The following is a 19,945-nucleotide window of genomic DNA, read 5'->3' as shown; positions in this document are numbered from 1 at the left end:
CTATGCTCCCTCAACACATTGTATAAACTTTCTAACCCAAATTAGAAGTGCTAGACAGCTGAAACATAGTAAAATGAAAGTTTGTATGCATTTTAGCTTGTAAAACTAATGCCTTTGTTTTAAATTAGCAATGAGTTCTTCCCAAAGAGTTAGTGTTTTACTGTTCCTTTCAGGTTATATAGGAAAACAAAGTCAAGCATTGTTATATCTTGATTAGTATACTAATGACATTAATAACCAAAATTTCTATTTGATTTAGGCTATTTTGATTTTTATTTGATCATATAAATTTTAGATGGGGTGACTAGTGAGTGTAGTTTTTTAGAAATGAAAATCATTGGTGCTTGAAATCCTTGGTTCACTGTTGGAAGCTTCACAATTTAGTAGGGCTTCACTTTTTTTTTTTTTTTTTTAATGTTTATTTATTTTTGAGAGAGAGAAAGAGCATGAACAGGGGAGGAGCAGAGAGATAGGGAGACAGAGAATCAGAAGCAAGCTCCAGGCTCTGAGCTGTTAGCACAGAGCCTGATGCAAGGCTGGAACTCACGGACCACGAGATCATGACCTGAGTCGAAGTCAGACATTTAACTGACTGAGCCACCCAGGCGTGCCTTCACTTTTTTTTCTAAACATGTTTTTTTCCCCTCAAAATCCTTCATAAAGCAATATTCAAAAGTGCATTGTGTTTAGCTAAAAGGCCTTGTGGTTAGTTATTATAGATTATATTCTTGACCAAGAACATATCAAATAAATTATAATTAATAATAAACTCTAAGAGGGGAGATATACTAATAGTTAAAAAATATATGAAGTTATATTTTGTACCTTACAAAGTGATATATTTTATAAAAATATGTATATATTATATATGTACATACATACATATACATATACATTATATATACATATATATTATATATATATGTATATATAATTTTTTTAATGTTTATTTTTGAGAGAGAGAGAGAGCACCCAAGTAAACAGGGGAGGGGCAGAGAGAGAGGGAGACACAGAATTTGAACAGACTCCAGGCTCTGAGCTGTCAGCACAGACCCTGATGTGGGGCTCAGACTCACAAACTTTGAGATCATGGCCTGGGTCAAAGTCAAACCCTTAACTGACTGAGCCACTCTGGCGTCCCTGGGTTATATATTTTTTATGTTTATTTATTTATTTTGAGAGAGAGAGAAAGAGAAGGAGAAACCCAAGCAGTCTGTTCTATCAGTGCAGAGCCCGATGTGGGGCTCAAACTCACAAATCATGACCTCATGAGATCATGACCTGAACTGAAATCAAGAATCGGACATTTAACCAATTGAGCCACCCAGGCGCCCCCTGCGAATATTGATTCTAAAAGAACCTTGTTATATTATAAAATCTACTCTATAATAAAACAGATAGGCTACCTACAATGAATACAAATAAATTTCTTACATCTTATCTCCTGTTCTTTCTTTTTTTCCCCCCCCCAAAGTACTTATCATGGTCTAAGTACTTTAAAGGTAACTCTGATACTTTTAAAATACTAAGCCATTTACTTATTTAGTATATTTCCCTCCACTTAAAATCCATGTGATTTAGTTACTACTGTATCTTTAGCATTTAGAAAAGTGCCTAGCACATAGTGCCCACTCAGAATGTGTTTGTTAAGTGAATTATTTGTTTTAGATGTTAGGAAGACTTTTTTTGGATAATATAAATGGTCTGTCAGCTCCAGTAAGTGGAGGTTTTGTGTTTTTTGTATTTTGTGTGGTTTGTTTTTTGGTTTTTGTAGGGGCATTTAGAATCATTCCATTGATCTTTGATATGTGCTCGAAACAGTAAGCAGTCAATAAATATTTGATAGCTTTTCTCCCACTGAAAAGTATTTTTAACAGTAAGACTGACTTCACCTTTTCCCCTTCTCTCTTCCGTATCGTTCAATTTATTAGAATCTAACCATGCGTATGCTTGGTGGCAGTCCACATCGATGCCTCTAGGAGACTCTCTAATTCTTCACTGCTACTCCACTCTAGCTTTTTTAAAGCATGCCTGTAGGTTTAATAGATCTTCCAGAACACCCCTCCCTCAATACACCTACTTACTGTGTCCCTTTCCCAAAACAAAATTAAGTAGGAGGGATACTTTTAGTACATCAAAAATATATACCATATGGTAACTATATTTTACTTATATTCCAAAAAGGAACCTTAAAGAAATGATGATTGTAATTCTCTTATTTATTTAATCCAGCAACATGCTGTGCCAGAACTTCACTGACAAGTTATAAACTGATTAACAGATTATTAATATGGACTTAAACCTGGGAGGGTTTTTTTTGTATCCTTCCTAGAGATACTAAGGCAAGTATTTCCCATAGAGTTTCTAGAATAAAATCCTATCTCTTTCTACTCTGGACACAGAGCCTCTAAATGATATAAAGGTCTCAACTAATAATTTCCAGGAGTGAAGTGGTACATTACAAAATAACAAAAGTCTAGTTTCTAAAGTTTGTCTAATAATTAGAACATACTTTGTTATTTACCTAGGCCCTTGTCATAAGCCAGACGGCTTTCTCTAACTTTACAAAAGGCTAGGAGTTGGGTTGAGGAGTTTAGAATTTTTTTTAACATTTATTTATTACTGAGAGACAGAGACAGAGCCTGAGCATGGGAGGGGCAGAGAGAGGGGGAGACACAGAATCGGAAGCAGGCTCCAGGCTCTGAGCTGCCAGCACAGAGCCTGACGCGGGGCTCGAACTCACAAACCGTGAGATCATGACCCGAGCTGGAGTCGGACGCTTAACCGACTGAGCCACCTGGGTTTAGGAGTTTTAATGATGGACCACTGGTCTTGGTGTCCATGTATGACAGGAAGTGGGCTAGGCTATCTCTGATTTAAAGTTTTCTACAACTTTCATTTCTCTGAGAACTTTGGGGATGACCTAGCTGGATTTAGGGTATGCTCTGCCATTGTGAACAAGAAATTGAAGGTGAGAATTATAATTAATATTAATTTTACTAAACAGTTTTCTCTGAAGTAACGTTAAAGTAAAAATGTTCTGTGAGAAAACCACATGATGGGTTATAACCAAGGAACATATAGGTTCCTATAGGAAGCTTCGTGGCAGAAGAATGGCAGTACGGGGGGGTTGCCAATGATTCTAACATTACGGACCTTCTTTGTTGCTGTATTGCACAGTTCGTACCGCCAGAGAATTGTAGTCAATAAGGTTGTATCTTCAGAGGCGCTTGCGTTGCTCAGTTGGTTAAGCGGCCCACTTTGGCTCAGGTCATGATCTCACGGTTCATGGGTTTGAGCCCTGCGTTGAGCTCTGTGCTGACAGTGCAGAGCCTGCTTGGGATTCTCTCTCTCTGCCCCTCCCCTGCTTGTGCTCACGTGCATGGTCTCTCAAAGTAAATAAATAAACTTAAAAACAATAAGGTTGTATCTTCAGGTACTAGAAGATCTTTCAGGAATGATGCATCCAGAAAAATGTTTAAGTTGCCCTTAAAAAGTGTTTGTACATGTTATTCCTTCATGTATCGTATTCTTGTAGGAGAGATTAACAAATAAATGAAGTAACAGATTTCAAGTATTGTGATTTACTGTCTTGTGTGTGTGATATACTGTTTTGAGAAAGCAAGGTGTAAGGGGCTAAAAAGTAATTAGTGGGGAAGGGTGTTTACTTAGGAAGGCCTCTTGGAGGAGGTGATTTGCATCCTGACGGGAGGGATGTACGGGTGGGTGTACAGAACAGTCTAGAGGAATACATGTTTCAGGATGACCAAATAGCATCTGTAAAGGCTCTGAGGCAGGGACAAACTGGCATGTTTGAGGAATGGTTTTCACTTCTCTTCTCTGAGACTTTTTGTTTTAACTACTGTGTTGACTTAACCCTTTTGTAAGGGTTACCCAGAACATCCATCTTTACAAATATAAGGGGAAATTCTCATTCCCACCCTACCTTGTAGCAGCATTGACACACTCAAATACTTTGAACTTCTTGAAATGCTTCCTTCCCTTTGCTTCCAGGACACCCCCTCCCCTGGTGGCTCCTGGACCTCTAAGTGTTGGAGTTCCCCAGAGCTTAAAGCTCAGCCCTCCTCTCTACATAATCTGGGTAGCTCAAGTCCCATGTCTGTAAATGCCCTCCACACGTCTGTTCACAGATTTGAATCTCCGGCCCTCAAGCCTTTCCTGAACTGCTGCATCCAGTTGCTTTCTTTTATAATTTTCCCACATATATATTTCTGACCTGCTTAGGTTACCCCCAGTAGAAATAGCCTTCTTTGAAGGCCAATCAAAATGCCACAGTTTATGCAAAGCCTCGCCTGACACCCTGTTAATGACCCTCAGATCTAGTTTAGAGATCAGTTCAAGGCAGAAGTTTATATTGCATCATTAACAGACATTTCTTCCTGGAAGTGCTTCTAGTGAAATAGGTCAGAAGCAACTTGTGTTGAATCACCTAAGCTGTTCTGCTAAAAATGTATTATAGGGGCACCTGGGTGGCTCAGCTGGTTCAGCGTTGGGCTGTTGGTTTCAGCTCAAGTCATGATCTCACAGTTCAAGGATTCGAGCCCCGAGTCAGACTCTGTGCTGATAGCACAGAGCCTGCTTGAGATTCCCTCTGTCTCCTTCTCTTTCTGACCAACCCCCCCCCCCCCCACGCTTGTGCATGCTCTCTTTCTCTTTCAAAATAAATGAACTTAAATAAATAGGTAAGTAAGTAAATAAAGTATTGTTAAAGTGCTAAGTCTGGGAATGGGCAAAAAATGTTACGGTAGGGTTGTTCATCCAACTGAATTATATTCACCAACAAGCTGCAAAGAAAGAAGGCTTGGAGACCAAAAGACCAAGAATAACCCAAGACAGTCCTGAAGAAGAACAATAAAAACACTAACCTGCCCTACTAGATATCAAGACTTACTATAAAGCTGTAATTATTTATATTTTGTAGTATTGCATCATCTGCCCTTCCTGTGTCCTTTCTGCACAATTTAGTGCTAAAGCTGGTAGTTAGGGCAGAGCAGTATGAAGCACCATAGGGTGAAGTGGGGTGGGGGTTGGGCAGTATGTAACCCACACAAGCTTGGGAGTATATCATGAGGGAATAACCTAGTGGAGAGAGGTGCCAGGGCCCTGGCAGCGTGAAGGACATCCATGCAAAGGGGCAGTCTGGCTTTGGGTGTCAGATCTTAAACAGGGTGACAAAGACCTCCCCAAGAAAGACACCCTAGGCATAGGGTGTGAGAGCCTGAGCAGGTGAGGAAGGCAGCATCCACATAGAGTGGGGATGGGGGAAATCTGGACTGGAGACTCAGAAGATGTATGTGGAGAGAAGGACACTGGCTGGAAGTGGCAAGAAAGAGAGACCGCAAAAGATTGTGGCCCTGGAAGTCAAAGGATGAGAGGGCTTTAGAATGGAAGCAGTCGTTAGCAGGCTCAGCTGGTATGGAGACGTCATGTAGGATGAAGATCGAATTTGTAGGTGTAGGTTTGAGCAGTTTGAGTTGCAGGGCCAGTAACAGGAGTGAATGTTGAAGTCAAGAAAAGAGGAACAAGAAAGTGTCAGGGACTCAAAACAGGTAGTTGTAATGGGAAGAGGGAAAAGGACAATGTGAGTTGCCTGAGCAGTGGAGGGGGTGGGAGGGAAGGTACTCTTAGTATGGGAGGGACCTTGTTGCTTGTGTACTTAGAAGGGTCCAGTAGAAAGAGAAATTGAAAACAAAGTAGTGAAGGAAGATCATTGATTTATCAGAATCCTGGAGGAAGGGCAGAGGCGAAGGGTTCACATATCCTGGCTATAATTAAAATCTACTTTGATGGGACACCCCAGTTTTTCCTAGTCCTTTGCTATTATAAACAATGCTGTAGTGAATAACCTTACACATAATTTTATGCTTGTATTTATGATTCCTGTAAGTGGGATTGCTGGATCAAAACATACATTTAAAATTTTGATAGACATTGCCAAACTGCCTGCCAAGAGCCCTTTGTCCTCTCACTGGTGATGTATTGTACGAGTTCTTTACTGTTGGACACATTTCGAGTTCAGACATCCCTTCCTTACGCACAGCTATGGAAAGAGAGAGAATGAGGTATTTAAAGAATCCTGTACTGTACATAATGTTTTCATGCTGTTTTCTAGCATATACTCCCCACCCCCCCCCACCCCCCCCCCACCAAATATCTTTTTCTTCAAAGAGTATCCCAGGTTGGTGATTGTTAGTGGAATATGACGTTTAGAATTGAGAAAAACAATTTCAAATAAAAAGCAATTGGAGGGGGACCTACTTGTCAAAAGTTTAAGAGTTCTTTTAAAACCATATGACTTGAAATACTTTTGGACTGCTGTGAAAAGCTCTTGTTAGCAGGGTTTGGTATGTGAAGCCAGCCAGTGGTCAGTGTGTGGCTGCATTCTTCAGGGGATGTGCTTAGCATACAGAACAGGAAGTGGTAACAGAGCCAGCATTCTTGTGCAGAAGAATCTTCCATCCTCCTCCATTTGTGGTTGACCATTTAGTTCCTATTTCTTCACTTTTTCCAAACTTGAATTTGTATAGTAGTTGAACCTTATCCTGTAATCTTTTGTGATTAAAGATTCCTACTATAAAATGTGTGTAGTTAAAAATATCTAAACAGTTAAAGGGCTCAGTTTTTTTTTTAACTTCTCATTTTGAAATATTTTAGACTTTCAGAAAAATTGCTAAAGCAGTACAGAATTCCTGGTTACCCATCACTCATCATCAAGTGTTAACTAACCATAGTATATACAGTTATTAAAACAGACAGTTGAATGGGTACAATATCATTAGCTAAACTGTAGACTTATATTAGGATTTTGCCAGTTTTTCCACTACTGTCTTCTGGTTCAGGATCCAGTCCAGCATCCCACCTTGCACTGAGTTAAGTGTCCCCAGTCTCTTCCAACATGTGACAGTTGTGACGCCTCAGTCTTGACCTTGAGGCGTGAAGAGTATTGGTTAATTATATTGTAAAATGTCCCACGGTTTGAGCTTCTCTGGTGATTTTTCGTGATTAGATTGAGGTTATACGTTTTGACAAGAATGCTGCAGAAGCAGTGTGCCTTAGTGGTGACTACTAACTTAGATTGCTTGGTGTAGCTGGTATGTGTTGGCTTTCTCCACCGTCGTTGCTGTTTTTCCCTTTATAGTTCATAAGTGTCTTGGGGGATCTCCTCGGAGACTGTGCAAATATCCCGTTTCTCTTCAAACTTTCAGCTACTTATTTTAGTATCCGTCACTGGATCTTACAGTCATTACTGTAGTGATCCAATGCTTATTTTCTGTTTTCTTCATCCATTCTACATTAACTTTAATTCTTCTGTGAGGGTGAGCCCCTTCCTCCCTTCTGCCTGCCTGCCTTCCTTCCTTCCTTCCTTCCTTCCTTCCTTGAACTCACGGATATTTATTTTATTCTGTAGGTTATCTAGTGGTATCATTTATTTTGTTGCTCAAATTGTTACAGCTTTAGAATTGGGGAGCTTTTTTCAGGTTGACTTATGTATCTTTCACTTCCTTTCTGGCACCAGCAGATGCCCCCCGCTCTTTTATTTTTCTGTGTCCCCTCACTACAGTTCACTGCTGCTCAGGGATTGAATGTGCTTGTTGATTGAAACGTGATTGCCTGTAGCATTTCTTTGATGCTTATGTTGTGTTTTTCCATTTGTTTACACTATATATTACCTCCTTTTGGATTTTTGTAGTAGCGTTTAGAATAGGGTAAAATAAAATACAATTTTAAGAAAAATGGATTATATGTTGTAATATTTCATGATTTTGCTTGTGACAAAGGATAAGGAATTTCTTCTGTAACTTCATTTATTGTATATAAGCTTTTTTCCTCACATATATCCTCATATGATAAGTTCAGGAACCAGCCACAGCTGATGGTTGGGGTTCGAAGAGAATAAAAGATGGAAAATTTACTGCTTTTAATCTTCAGTACTTTCTCCCTATTTATTAATTAATTAATTTATTTATTCATCCATCCATTCCTTCGTCTTTACTGAGGTACAACTGACAAAATTGTAAGGTATATACGTTCTCCCCCTTTAAAATCTTGCTTGGAGAGGGGCGCCTGGGTGGCTCAGTTGGTTAAGTGACTGACTTCGGCTTAGGTCATCATCTCACGGTTCGTGGGTTCTAGCCCCGCATCGGGCTCTGTGCTGACAGCTCAGAGCCTGGAGCCTGCTTCAGATTCTGTGTCTCCTTCTTTTCTCTGTCCTTTGCCAGCATGTGCTCTATCTCACTCTGTCTCTCAACAATAAATAGATGTAAAAAAATAAATAACTAAAATCTTGCTTGAGAAGGGAAAATGGAATTAGTTCCTTCTTAGTGGGTGTTTGAAGTGAGATTTTTTTTCTTTTTGGCATACTTACTGGGTAGTGTGTTGACCAAGGTGCTAATGTATGTTGAGAATGAAAATTGGTAAAAATATAAATAATACCATTTGAAAATTATGGTTTTTTAAAGCTTGCATCAAAGATGGCTTCTTTTGAAGTAATTGGCACTTAAGTATTTATTATATTCTTATTGATATTTAATGTTTAGACAAGCTTTTAGAATAGGAAAAATAACTAATAATTTCATGTTGAAAACTGAGTACTTTGCTTTTTGTGTTAAAAAGTATTTATTGGGTGCCTGGGTGGCTCAGTTGGTTAAGTGTTCGAACTCGGCTCAGGTCATGATCTCACGGTTTGTGGATTTGAGCCCCACATCAGGCTCTGTGCTGGCAGCTCAGAGCCTGGAGCCTGCTTCAGATTCTGTCTGTCTGTCTGTCTGTCTGTCTCTCTCTCTCTCAAAAATAAATAAACATTAAAATCTAAAAAAAAAAGTATTTATTTAGTGCCCACTATACCAGATACTAGAAATATTATTAAGGTGCTCTCTGTGTCCAAATATTTTATAAAACAGGATTCATAATTTTTTAATATTAACTCAATTTCCCAATTTTAAATAATATTGAAGAATCTAGACTAAAATTTCTCCAAGCCTAAATTCCCTACTTTTCTGTAGTCATTGTGAATCGTTGGCATATCTGTCCTTAGACCTTTTTCTTTTATATATGCACATAGATAATAAATACTTATAATATCTTTGTAAGATAAATGGCTATATACTCTTAAGTATTTTCCTGTAGTTTGCTGTTTGTTTTTTATTAAAAAATGTGTGTTCACAGTTTTTCCATTTTGATAGAGAGCCACCCAAAGCCCCCCCCCCCACCCCACCCCCCTGCCAGCTTTTGATAAATTGAACAGTTGAGAAGGGTTAAAGATGATGATGACCCAGAGTCAAAGATCATATAACAAACATTGAAAGGCAGTGTGTTTTTTATAAAGTGAATCATGCCTTGATAATCTATGGCTTTTTGAGAGAATTAACAGAGAGCTAGCAGCCGTATTTTAGGCTTTGAAAAACACTTTGATGAATTTCCAGACCAAGAATATTTAAAGCTTATGGTTGCTTTGTGTTTGAGAGAAACACTTGTCTCATAGAGGGCAAATGTAGAGATAGAAACAAAGAAAATGAACAAATAGTTGTTTTTGTGAAAAAGGATTTCAATCTTGGTCACCCTTCGATTATTAGTGATATCTAACAGTTCCAGATATGGCAGTGGGGTGAGAGGAGGGTGCAGTAAACATTTCCAAGTGTACTGGAATGTTTTGCATGTTAAATATGCAAGATGATTAGAATAGATTTCAGGAGGGTTTCAGAGTTGTGTGAAAAGACGAAAGGATTAAATGGTGTGCCATTTATTGGTAAAGAGTTAGGTAAGACATGATCCAAGTGCTGATTTCTGAGCCATGATTATCTTTTAAACTAGAGGCTTAAGGAGGTGTTTTTAAATCAAATTAAAACAAAGCCCCCAAACCCTCATTTTAACAGAGTAGATTATGGAGCACCTGGGTGGCTCGTTCGGTTAAGCATCCAACTTTGGCTCAGGTCATGCTCTTGTGGTTCATGAGTTCGAGTCCCACATCAGGTTCTCAGCACAGAGCTGGCTGTGGATCCACTGTGGATCCTGTGTCCCCCTCTTTCTTTGTCCCTCCCCTGCTCGCTTGCTCTCTCTCTCTCAAAAATAAGTAAACATTAAAAAAAAAAAAAAGCCCCAAACAACAACAACAACAACAGGTTACAGAGATCTTATTATCCTGAGAGGTAGAGCAAGCCAGATATACCCAGTAAATACATGATCTTGTTATCTCTTGTATAATATTTCCTTCTTCCCAGGAGTGTTCCTGAACCTCTGAAGGCTGTAGAACAGGATGTGAGAATGGTGTTTCAGATCACTTTACAGAAAGTAAACAAAAGTGATTAACTATTGGTTATTTACTCATCTGCTGTTCTCAAGACTACTGATGTTTTTCACTGAAATACAGGAGAAAATTATATTTCCTCCCCAGTGGTTGCTAGGGCTTTATTGTAATCTATAAATGATTCCTCCCCTAAAGCCAGCATTTTAAAATAAAGGAGAGAAAATATAAGTAAATCCTATGGAAATTCAGCCTATTTCCATCTATCCATTTCCTAGGTAAGAAACATACAGATACCCCTGTACAAATTTGCAGATGCCTTCTTCGGGACAGAATGAACATAACTTGTATGTATCCTGGAGACTGCCCCAGCGTGTCATTTTCCCATGGGCTGCCTCCCTAGTTGAGCAGATTTCTTTAGCTTCAATCAGGGCACCATTCGGCTTTATTGACTAAACAACTGTTGTGAGCCTTCTTCACGTCAGTCTTGATACGCTGGGCACTGGGGATAGGATAGGACAACAAATAAGATTCTCTGCTACTCACTACTCACCCAGGTCCATGGAAGCCCTTCATCTCTCAGTGACAGTGAAACAGCGCCCCCTTTGTTCAGAAATATCCTCAGGGCCAGGACATTCATACCTCTCCTTTAGTAATCAGAATTTTCTTAAACCCAAAGTATAATTAACATCTAGAGTTAGTCCATCTAACTGTATCTAGAGTTAAGGTCCTCAGTGTTTCTTTGGGTCACACACTCCTTTAAGAATCAAAGTTATGAAACTTTCCAGAAAATAAATGTACACACAGAATTTTGTGTTTCTCTTATGCCATACAGAGAGTTGTAAACCAAAAGAGCTGAAGAACCACTGCTTTAGACATTTAACTTTTACTTGTGGAGAAAGAAATGTAAACATAAAAATTAAGATATAAGGTGATAAGTGTTATAGTGGGGATTCATGGAGCTGGTTACCTCTTGTAATTTTGTCTTTACTTTCATGAGACTTAAAAATCTTTGACTCCAAAAGACAGACTTAGGGGGCGCCTGGGTGGCTCGATCAGTTGGGCATCTGACTCTTGATTTTGGCTCAGGTCGTGATCTCGAGGTTTGTGGGACTGAGCCTGCTTGGGAGTCTCTCTCTCCTCTGTCTCTGCCCCTCCCCCCTGCTGGCTGGCGCACACATGCTAGTGCTGTCTCTCTCTCTCTCTCTCTCTCTCTCTCTCTCTCTAAGTAAATAAACAAACAAACAAAAAAAGACAGACTTAGATAACAGAGTTGCTTGCACTTTTATTTGGCTTATTTCAGATGAAGTCAAGCAGGCTACTTAGGAAAACACTGGACATTTCCAAGTTGTCCTTCGTGGAATAATTTATCTTCAGTAGTTGTAAACTTACAGTGTCTCAGAACATAAATACTTATGGGGCAGTGGTGACTAACACATGACCTATGTATTCTGTACAGGACTGAGCACACGAGGGAGGCGTTTGATGAATGGAACAACTGAAAATATTTTCTAAAGGCTTGTAGACTTTTAGCCTGATCTCTAAAACCAGTAAGGAAAGGGCACAAAGACCAGATAGCTTTCGCCATGGTATCTCAAGTGAAGCTAAAAGTAATGACACCTGTTTTCTTTTGTGTGTAGTAAAATACATACAGTATACAATTTACCATCTTACTCGGGGTGCCTGGGTTAAGCGTCTGACTTCAGCTCAGGTCATGATCTCACAGTTGTGAGTTCAAGTCCCGCGTCGGGCTCTGCGCTGACAGCTCAGAGCCTGGAGCCTGCTTCGGATTCTGTGTCTCCCTCTCTCATAGTCTGTATCTCTCTGTCTCTCAAAAATAAACTAAAAATTTAAAAAAAAACACAATTTACCATCTTACTCATTTTTTAAAGTACACAGTTCAGCCATGTTAAGAATATTCACATGGTTGCGAAACACATCTCCAGAGGTTTTTCGTCTTGCAAATAAGAAACTCTGTACCTATTAAACAAGTCGCTCTTTCCGCCTCCTCCCAGCTCCAGTAACCACCATTCTACTTTCTCTTCTATGAGCTGGACTACCTTAGGTACTCATCTATGTGGAATCATGTGGTATTTGTCTTTTGTGACTGGCTTATTTCACTTAGCATAATGTCCTCAAGATTCATCTCCATTGTAGTATGTTTCAGGATTTCCTTTCTTTTTAAGGCTGAATAATAAATACTCCATTGTATATATAGACCGCATTTGATGTATCCATTCATCTCTTGATGGACATTTGGGTCTTCAACCTCTTGGCTATTTTGAATAATGCTGCTATGAACATGGGTAAGCAAGTATCTCTTCATGATTCTGCTTTCAGTTCTTTTGGATGTATATCTGGAAGGGGTATTACTGGATTGATCATGTGGCAGTTCTGTTTTTAATTTTCTGAGGAAATACCACACTGTTTCCAGGGCAGGTGTACCATTGTATAATCCCACAAACTGTGTACAAGGGTTCTAATTTCTCCACATCTCACCAACTCTTGTTATTTTCTGTTTGTTTGTTTTGATAGCCATCCTAATGAGTGTGAGGTAATATTGTAGTTTTGATATGTATTTATCCGATGATTAGTAATGTTGAGCATCTTTTTGTGCTTTTTGCCTGTTCACATAACATCTTTGAAGGACGCCTATTCTATTAAAACACAATTTAATATGCATCGGAGCACCGTTCCCCTATAGGCATAGCACTGGAATCCCAAATCAGCGTCCTTCTTTTTGTGGACATTCTCCAGTGACATGCTCAGCCTACAATGTGAGAATCCCGTAAAAACTGGAGGGGGGAAATGGGTTACAAAATCAGTACATTTGATAGAGATTTGACAACCATGTACGGCACCCAGTGCCACATGTTTGAAGAGGATGTGTTAAGGATAATTGGAATTGATAGGGCAGTGGTCTTCACATAAAGAGGCAATTGTAATCGAGACTTAGCTAAACAACGGGTGTTGGCGAGGGTGCAGAGAAAGGGGAACCCTCTTGCATTGTTGGTGGGAGTGCAGACTGGTTCAGGCATTCTGGAAAACAGTATGGGGGTTCCTCAAACATTTAAAAATAGAACTACCCGATGATCCAGCAATTTGCACTACTAGGTATCTACCCAAAGAATACAAAAATACTAATTCAAAGGGTAACATGCACCCCAGTGTTTATAGCAGCATTATCTACAATTGCCAAACTATAGAAGCAGCCTAAGTGTCCATCGACTGATGAATGGATAAAGATGTGGTATATATATGCATACACACACACACACACACACACACACAATGGAATAGTACTCATCCATAAAAAAGAATGAATCTTGCCATTTGCAAAGACATGGATGGAGCTAGAGAGTATAATTCTAAACAAGTCAGTCAGAGAAAGACAAATACCATATGATTTCACTCATATGTAGAATTTAGAAAACAAAACAAATGAGCAAAGGGGGGAAAAAAAGAACAAATTTGATGGTTCCCAGAAGGGAGGTGGGTAGGTTAAATAGGTGATGGGGATTAAGGGGTACACTTGTTGTGATGAGCACTCGGTGATGTATGGAAGTGTTGAATCACTATATTCTACACCTGAAACTAATATTACACTGTATATTAACTCACTGGAATTTAAATAAACACTTAAAAAAAAAAAAAAGACCATTAGCTAAAACAGTACAACTTGGCGAATGACTGGTATAAAATAGGAATTGGAGGTCTCCACAAGTCACAGACTGAATGTCAAATAATAGCATGCAACTCCCCTGTAACTTTATATTGAATAATTTATATAAATGCTCCCAGTTTCCATTAGGTTCTAATAAGAATTTTCTCTCATTTTGCACATGCTATCTTATGAACCTACTGTTGACCAAAAGTGATGTGTTTTATCTTTTAACAGGTTAATATTTAGGCTTGTATTTCTTCACTGTATCTTAGTTGGAGGCATTGTTAGTGACAGAATTTCATAATTTCTTTTGTAGTAGGTGCAGTGTAAGAATATTGTGCCTCCAGGGGCACCTGGGTGGCTCAGTCGGTTAAGTGTCCGACTTCGGGTCAGGTCATGATCTCACGGTTCGTGGGTTCAAGCCCCGCATCGGGCTCTGTGCTGACAGCTTAGAGCCTGGAGCCTGTTTCAGATTCTGTGTCTCCCTCTCTCTCTGCCCCAACCCCCACTTGTGCTCTGTCTTCCTCTGTCTCAAAAATAAACATTAAAAAATTTTTTTTCTTTAAAAGAACATGGTGCCTCCAAGCAAACACTGTAGCAGATACTTTTCCTGTCAGTGCTTTTACTAATCTCAGGAGCTTTATGTCACCACTGCTTGGGGGACCAACAAGAAATGCCACTTTTGAAAACTGTCCCCTGAAATTCACAGCTTTTCCCTCCTCAGCTCTCATGCTGTGTCCCTGAGATCCAGAAGTACAGCCCACACAGTGAGCTATTTTAATGAGTGTAAAATATTTTTATATGGTAAAAGTATAAAAGGGAAGTAAGTTACAGATAAAAAAACCTCATGTTATTTGGATAGCCCATGACAAATATAAAACATTTTCTTCGTGGGGTGCCTGGGTGGCTCACTTGTTTAAGTGTCCGACTCTTGCTGACCCAGGGCTCCATCTCATGAACTGTGGCATCATGTCCAGAGTCAAAACCAAGAGTTGGACCTTTAACAGACTGAGCCACCCAGGCTCTCCACATTATAGCTAATTTTATCAGCATATGGTTATTTAGTGTTGCACTTAAGGTGACAGATAAACAGTTATCTTAAACTTACAAGGCAGTAATGAATGGATAGCTCCCAATTCATTAGTAGTATGAATGGTTTTCTCAAAACTTTCTTTCAAAGTGAAAGATAACTTCATCTAGTTATACTAATTCAAATTTATTTTATTTTTTAAAAAAAATTTTTAATGTTTTTTTTTTTTATTTTTGAGAGACAGAGCATGAGGGTGGGGGGTGGGGGAGCGGAGAGAGAGGGAGACACAGAAGCTGAAGCAGGCTCCAGGCTCTGAGCTGTCAGCACAGAGCCCGACGTGGGGCTCAAACTCACAGACCGCGAGATCATGACCTGAGCCGAAGTCGGATGCTCAATCGACTGAGCCACCCAGGCGCCCCAATTCAAATTGATTTTAAACTTAATTTACTTTTTTCCTTTTTATGATAGTAATGCGTGCCTACCGTTAAAAAATTTAGAAACCGAGAAATATTAAAAGCAGTAAAAAGTTTTTTTACCTATTATCTGTAGCCACTTTATATAGCTAGAAGTTTGAGACTACATATATAGATTTATATTCTGAGTTTTGTAATTTTTTCTACTTACATGTATATGCATATATGTATGTATATATATGTGTGTGTATATACATATATATATGCCAACAAGGGCAAAAGAAAAAGCAAAAATCACTCATTATCCAACTACCCAGTCGCAACCACTATCAAAATCATCATTGTTGTAACAGAGCTTTTTCTAGCCATATTTTTTTAAATTGCTCATACTGTACTGAATTGTTCTTTGTTCTGTTTTGGTTTTTGAAAGAGAGAGAGAGTGTGCGTGTGCACATGTGTGCACGTGAGTGGAGGAGGGACACAGAGGGAGAGAGAGGATCTCAAGCAGTCTCCTTGCTGAGGGACTCAATCGTATAACCGTGAGATCATGACCTGAGCCAAAATCAAGAATCAGATGGTTAACAGGCTGAGCCTCCCAGGCACCCCTGCACTGAATTCTTTCAGTTCCCAGTCTCATTTGCAAAATATTTTGAAAATTTTCCATTTCAGGAAGTACCCTTCTACAACACAGTTTTTAATTGCTGCATATTAGTCTCTTATATGGATATGGTGTAATTTGCTTAATCTGTTTTGAAGCATTTAAGTTGTTTGCAGTTTTTTGCTGTTACAAATTATGTCATATGTACACTCTTTCTTTAGAAGTATATATATGTAGGGGCGCTTGGGTGGCTCTGTCGGTTAAGTATCTGACTTCAACTCAGGTCATGATCTCATGGTTTGTAGGTTTGAGCCCTGCAAACTGTGCTGACAGCTCAGCCTGGAGCCTGCTTCGGATTCTGTGTCGTACCCCCCGCCCCCGCCCCTCCCCCACTCACGCTCTGTCTCTCTGTCTTTCAAAAAGAAATAAATGTGGAGAATAGCACGCATTTTCTGGGATGAAGGTCATTGGCAAACACTTGAGTTTTAACCATGTGTTAGAGCTCAAGCCCACCAATAGAGCCACGATACTCAGACTCATAAATGGGTAACTCATGCTGGAGTGGCATTCACATTCTGTGATGTTTTACGTCTCTCATCATTTACAAACAAAAATCAGGGGGAAAAAATAACAACAACCCTCAGAGCCTGGGATAGGGATGAAGAGTTGGGGGCAGGACACTGTGGAAGGGATAAAGAACTTTTTTTAAACTTTAATTTCAGTTATTTATTCAGTATATATATATATATATATATATATATATATACACACACACACACATATACATACATATACATATATGTATATATGTATGTATATATATGTATATATATGTACACACACAAATATATGAATATATATATTCAGTCATATCATGTCAGTTATTTATAAATATTTAGTCTCAGTGTTATATTTGAGACTGACAGTGTTATAGTAGTTTCAGGTGTATAAGAGAGTGGTTCAACAGTTCCATATACTCCTCAGTGCTCATCAAGATGAGTATACTCATTGATCCCCTTCATCTATTTCACCCATCCCTCCACCCACCTCGCCTCTGCGACCCATGCTTTTGTTCAGGATAGTGAAGTGTCTGGTTTTCAGTTTGTTTCCCCCACACCACTTTGTTCATTTGTTTCTTAAATTCCACATATGACTGAAATCGTATGGTATTTGTCTTTCTTTGACTGGCTTATTTCACTTAGCATAATATTCTCTAGCTCCATCCATGTCGCAAATGGCAAGATTTAATTCTTTTTTTATGGCTGAATAATATTCCATTGTATATACACACCACATCTTCTGGATAAAGAGCTCTTGATTTGCCACAGCAAATACAATTTACATAAATCTATATTCTCATCTGGTAATTGGTTTTATATTTGTTCAGCCACTCTTGGTAGTGAAATTTGCACTACATCAAAATTCATGATAGCAAATTAATATTAGGAGATGATAATGAAGGTGAAAATGTTCTAATGTTGTAAAGCTAAGAGTTTGGGTAATAAAGTTCTCCAAGTTTGATTGCTTTCATTGTCATTTCTGTCCACCATAGCACCAGTAGTTGACCGTATGACAAAAATGCTTTCTTATACTTGGGTAGAGTTTTAAATTTGAATTTGAACACACTCTGACTTCTCAGCACCAAAACCAACCTAAATCTCTCAGATGGTGTAATACAAAGCTTAGAGTATGCTTTAATTTTGATTGGTATATTGTTAGTTTTTAACAACGTTCTTTAAAAGTTAAAAAGGATAGCATTTTAAAGGGAGAAATAAAAGTCACTAAAGATCATCCCCCACCATAGCATAATTTAATTTTTTAAGTTACGTTTATTTATACTTTTGCCTTAGGCCATGTGTTTCAGAACTCTCAGAGTTGTGCAGAGTATATTGTTATAAATTGTAATAATTGCTAACACTTTAAATAGTATGTGTAAGCACTTCACTAAGTCTTTTTTTTTTTTTCTTTAATGTTTGTTTATTTTTGAGAGAGAGAGACGGGGTGAGCAGGGGAGGTCAAAGAAAGAGGGAGACACAGGATCCAAAGCAGCCTCCGGGCTCTGAGCCGTCAGCACAAAGCCTGACACAAGGCTCCAGCTCACAAACTGTGAGATCATGACCTGAGCCCAAGTTGGTTGCTTAACCAACTGAGCCACTTGGGTGCCCTTCAGTCAGTGACTGTTACTGATTTTTTAATAGAATTTTCTCTCTGTAAGTCTTTTCCTTAACCCATTTAAGAAAACGGTTTAAAGTAAATGAATCATTTAAAGATTTTACCATAATTCTTTTTATTTTGTAGGATGAACTTTCTGATGTTAGCCAAGGAGGATCTAAAGCTACCACTCCAGCATCAACAGCTGCGTCAGATGTGGCAGTAATTCCTACAGATACTCCCTTAAAGGAAGATAATGAAGGATTTGTGAAGGTTGCAGATACACCAAATAAGCCAGAGATAAGCAAGCATATTGAAGTACAGGTAGCTCAAGAAACTAGAAATGTATCAACAGGTAAGTGACCTCAGTTCTTTACTTTCTGGCAAAGATCATGTGGGTATGAAAAGATACATTTTAGGAGTGTTACTGCTTTAGAGTTATAAAATTATCTTCAATTGTAAATAAGCTGAAAAGAGGTGATGATCAAATAAAATTTTGGACAGCTGAGTTTGGGGAGCCTGAAACGCAGGAGAACAGTCTTTTTCTGCCCCTGGCCTTAGATCATAAGTCTTCATCTTTAATTTCTCTGCGTTTCACTCCTTAGTTAGTAAAAAACAAAAACAAGGCGTTCTGGCCTGGGATACAATGGACTGTATCCCAAGAAACCCAAAACAAACCGGTTTCTGATATTGACTGTTAATTGAATATGACATGTTGTCTAACCCCATGTTTCCTAGAACCCACTCCTTAAAATTTTTTTATGTTGAAATGATGAATTTACAACCATTAAAGCAACAGGATTTTTATATTAGGGGCAGTATGGGATATATGTATTGTTTATGTCATCTTGTCCTTTTCCTAAGGTTCTGCTGAAAATGAAGAGAAGTCAGAAGTTCAAGCAATCATTGAATCCACTCCTGAGTTGGATATGGACAAAGATCTCAGTGGATATAAAGGCTCGAGGTACCATAAATGTTAAATTAAGACATCTTATCCTTCCTTTTCGCCTCTCCCAGAAGCATATTGTTCTCTGGTCTCTGGGCAGAAAAAATGCATTCAAATGTTTTGCTGAAGAAATGTTGGTATTATATTCCAGTTTCCACTTTTGAAATGGTTTAAATATTTTGTGAAATGTTGCCATTGCAGCATCAGGGGTTAGAAACATATGGAAGGACAGGGGAAAAAGACAGCCAAGGTGTAACCAATACTTTCTGGAATTTGAGGAAACAGAAACAGGAGTAGGGGAAGTAACAATGTGAGCAAACTTTGTTCCTTCCCCCAGATCAGGAAAACGATTATGTACCCCCTTAAAAAATGATTTCAGGGTGCCTGGCTGGCTCAATTGGTGGAGCATATGGCTCTTGATCTCAGGGTCGTGAGTTCAAGCCCCGTGCTGGGCGTTGGAGCCTACTCAAAAACAAAAACGGCTCCTCCCACCCCCTAAACTGTAATGCTATCATTATTGGAAGAAATCAGTCTCATTTTACATGGGGAGGCTGTTTAGTGGTGGCAAGAGAATTGTTATGTGTCATCTAAATCTTAGTCAATGTCATCTAAAGCATGTGGATGTTCAAGAATGTCACACAGGAGCTACTTCCCTTCTCCTAATTTCATCTATAACATTTATCCTTTAATAATAATGACTGTAAAATTACCATTGATTGATCACTGCAGTCGTGGTTAAAAGCATGAACCTAGAGTAAGACTATGTGGGTTCAAATACTGCCTTGGATTTGAATCTGAGATATATTTTTTCATCCATAAAAGAGAATTCTGGGGTGCCTGGGTGGCTCAGTTGGTTAAGCGTCTGACTTCAGCTCAGGTCAT

General features: G+C 38.9%; 1 protein-coding gene across 6 annotated transcripts in view; it reads left to right on the top strand.

The window, feature by feature from the left end:
• The window catches only part of SPAG9 (sperm associated antigen 9), a 131,693-nt gene that overhangs the window by 65,334 nt on the left and 46,414 nt on the right, over positions 1-19,945 (top strand). For all 6 annotated transcript variants that reach the window (XM_053893178.1, XM_053893179.1, XM_053893180.1 and 3 more), the window contains 2 exons: positions 18,265-18,472; positions 18,982-19,081. In XM_053893178.1, coding sequence (XP_053749153.1) covers positions 18,265-18,472; positions 18,982-19,081 — 308 coding nt within the window. The remainder of the gene's footprint in view (positions 1-18,264; positions 18,473-18,981; positions 19,082-19,945) is intronic.

This window comes from Panthera pardus, unplaced genomic scaffold (assembly GCF_024362965.1).
Source record: "Panthera pardus isolate Hobbes unplaced genomic scaffold, ASM2436296v1 HiC_scaffold_3, whole genome shotgun sequence".
Lineage (NCBI taxonomy): Eukaryota > Metazoa > Chordata > Mammalia > Carnivora > Felidae > Panthera > Panthera pardus.
This window is presented reverse-complemented; position numbering and strand designations above follow the sequence as displayed.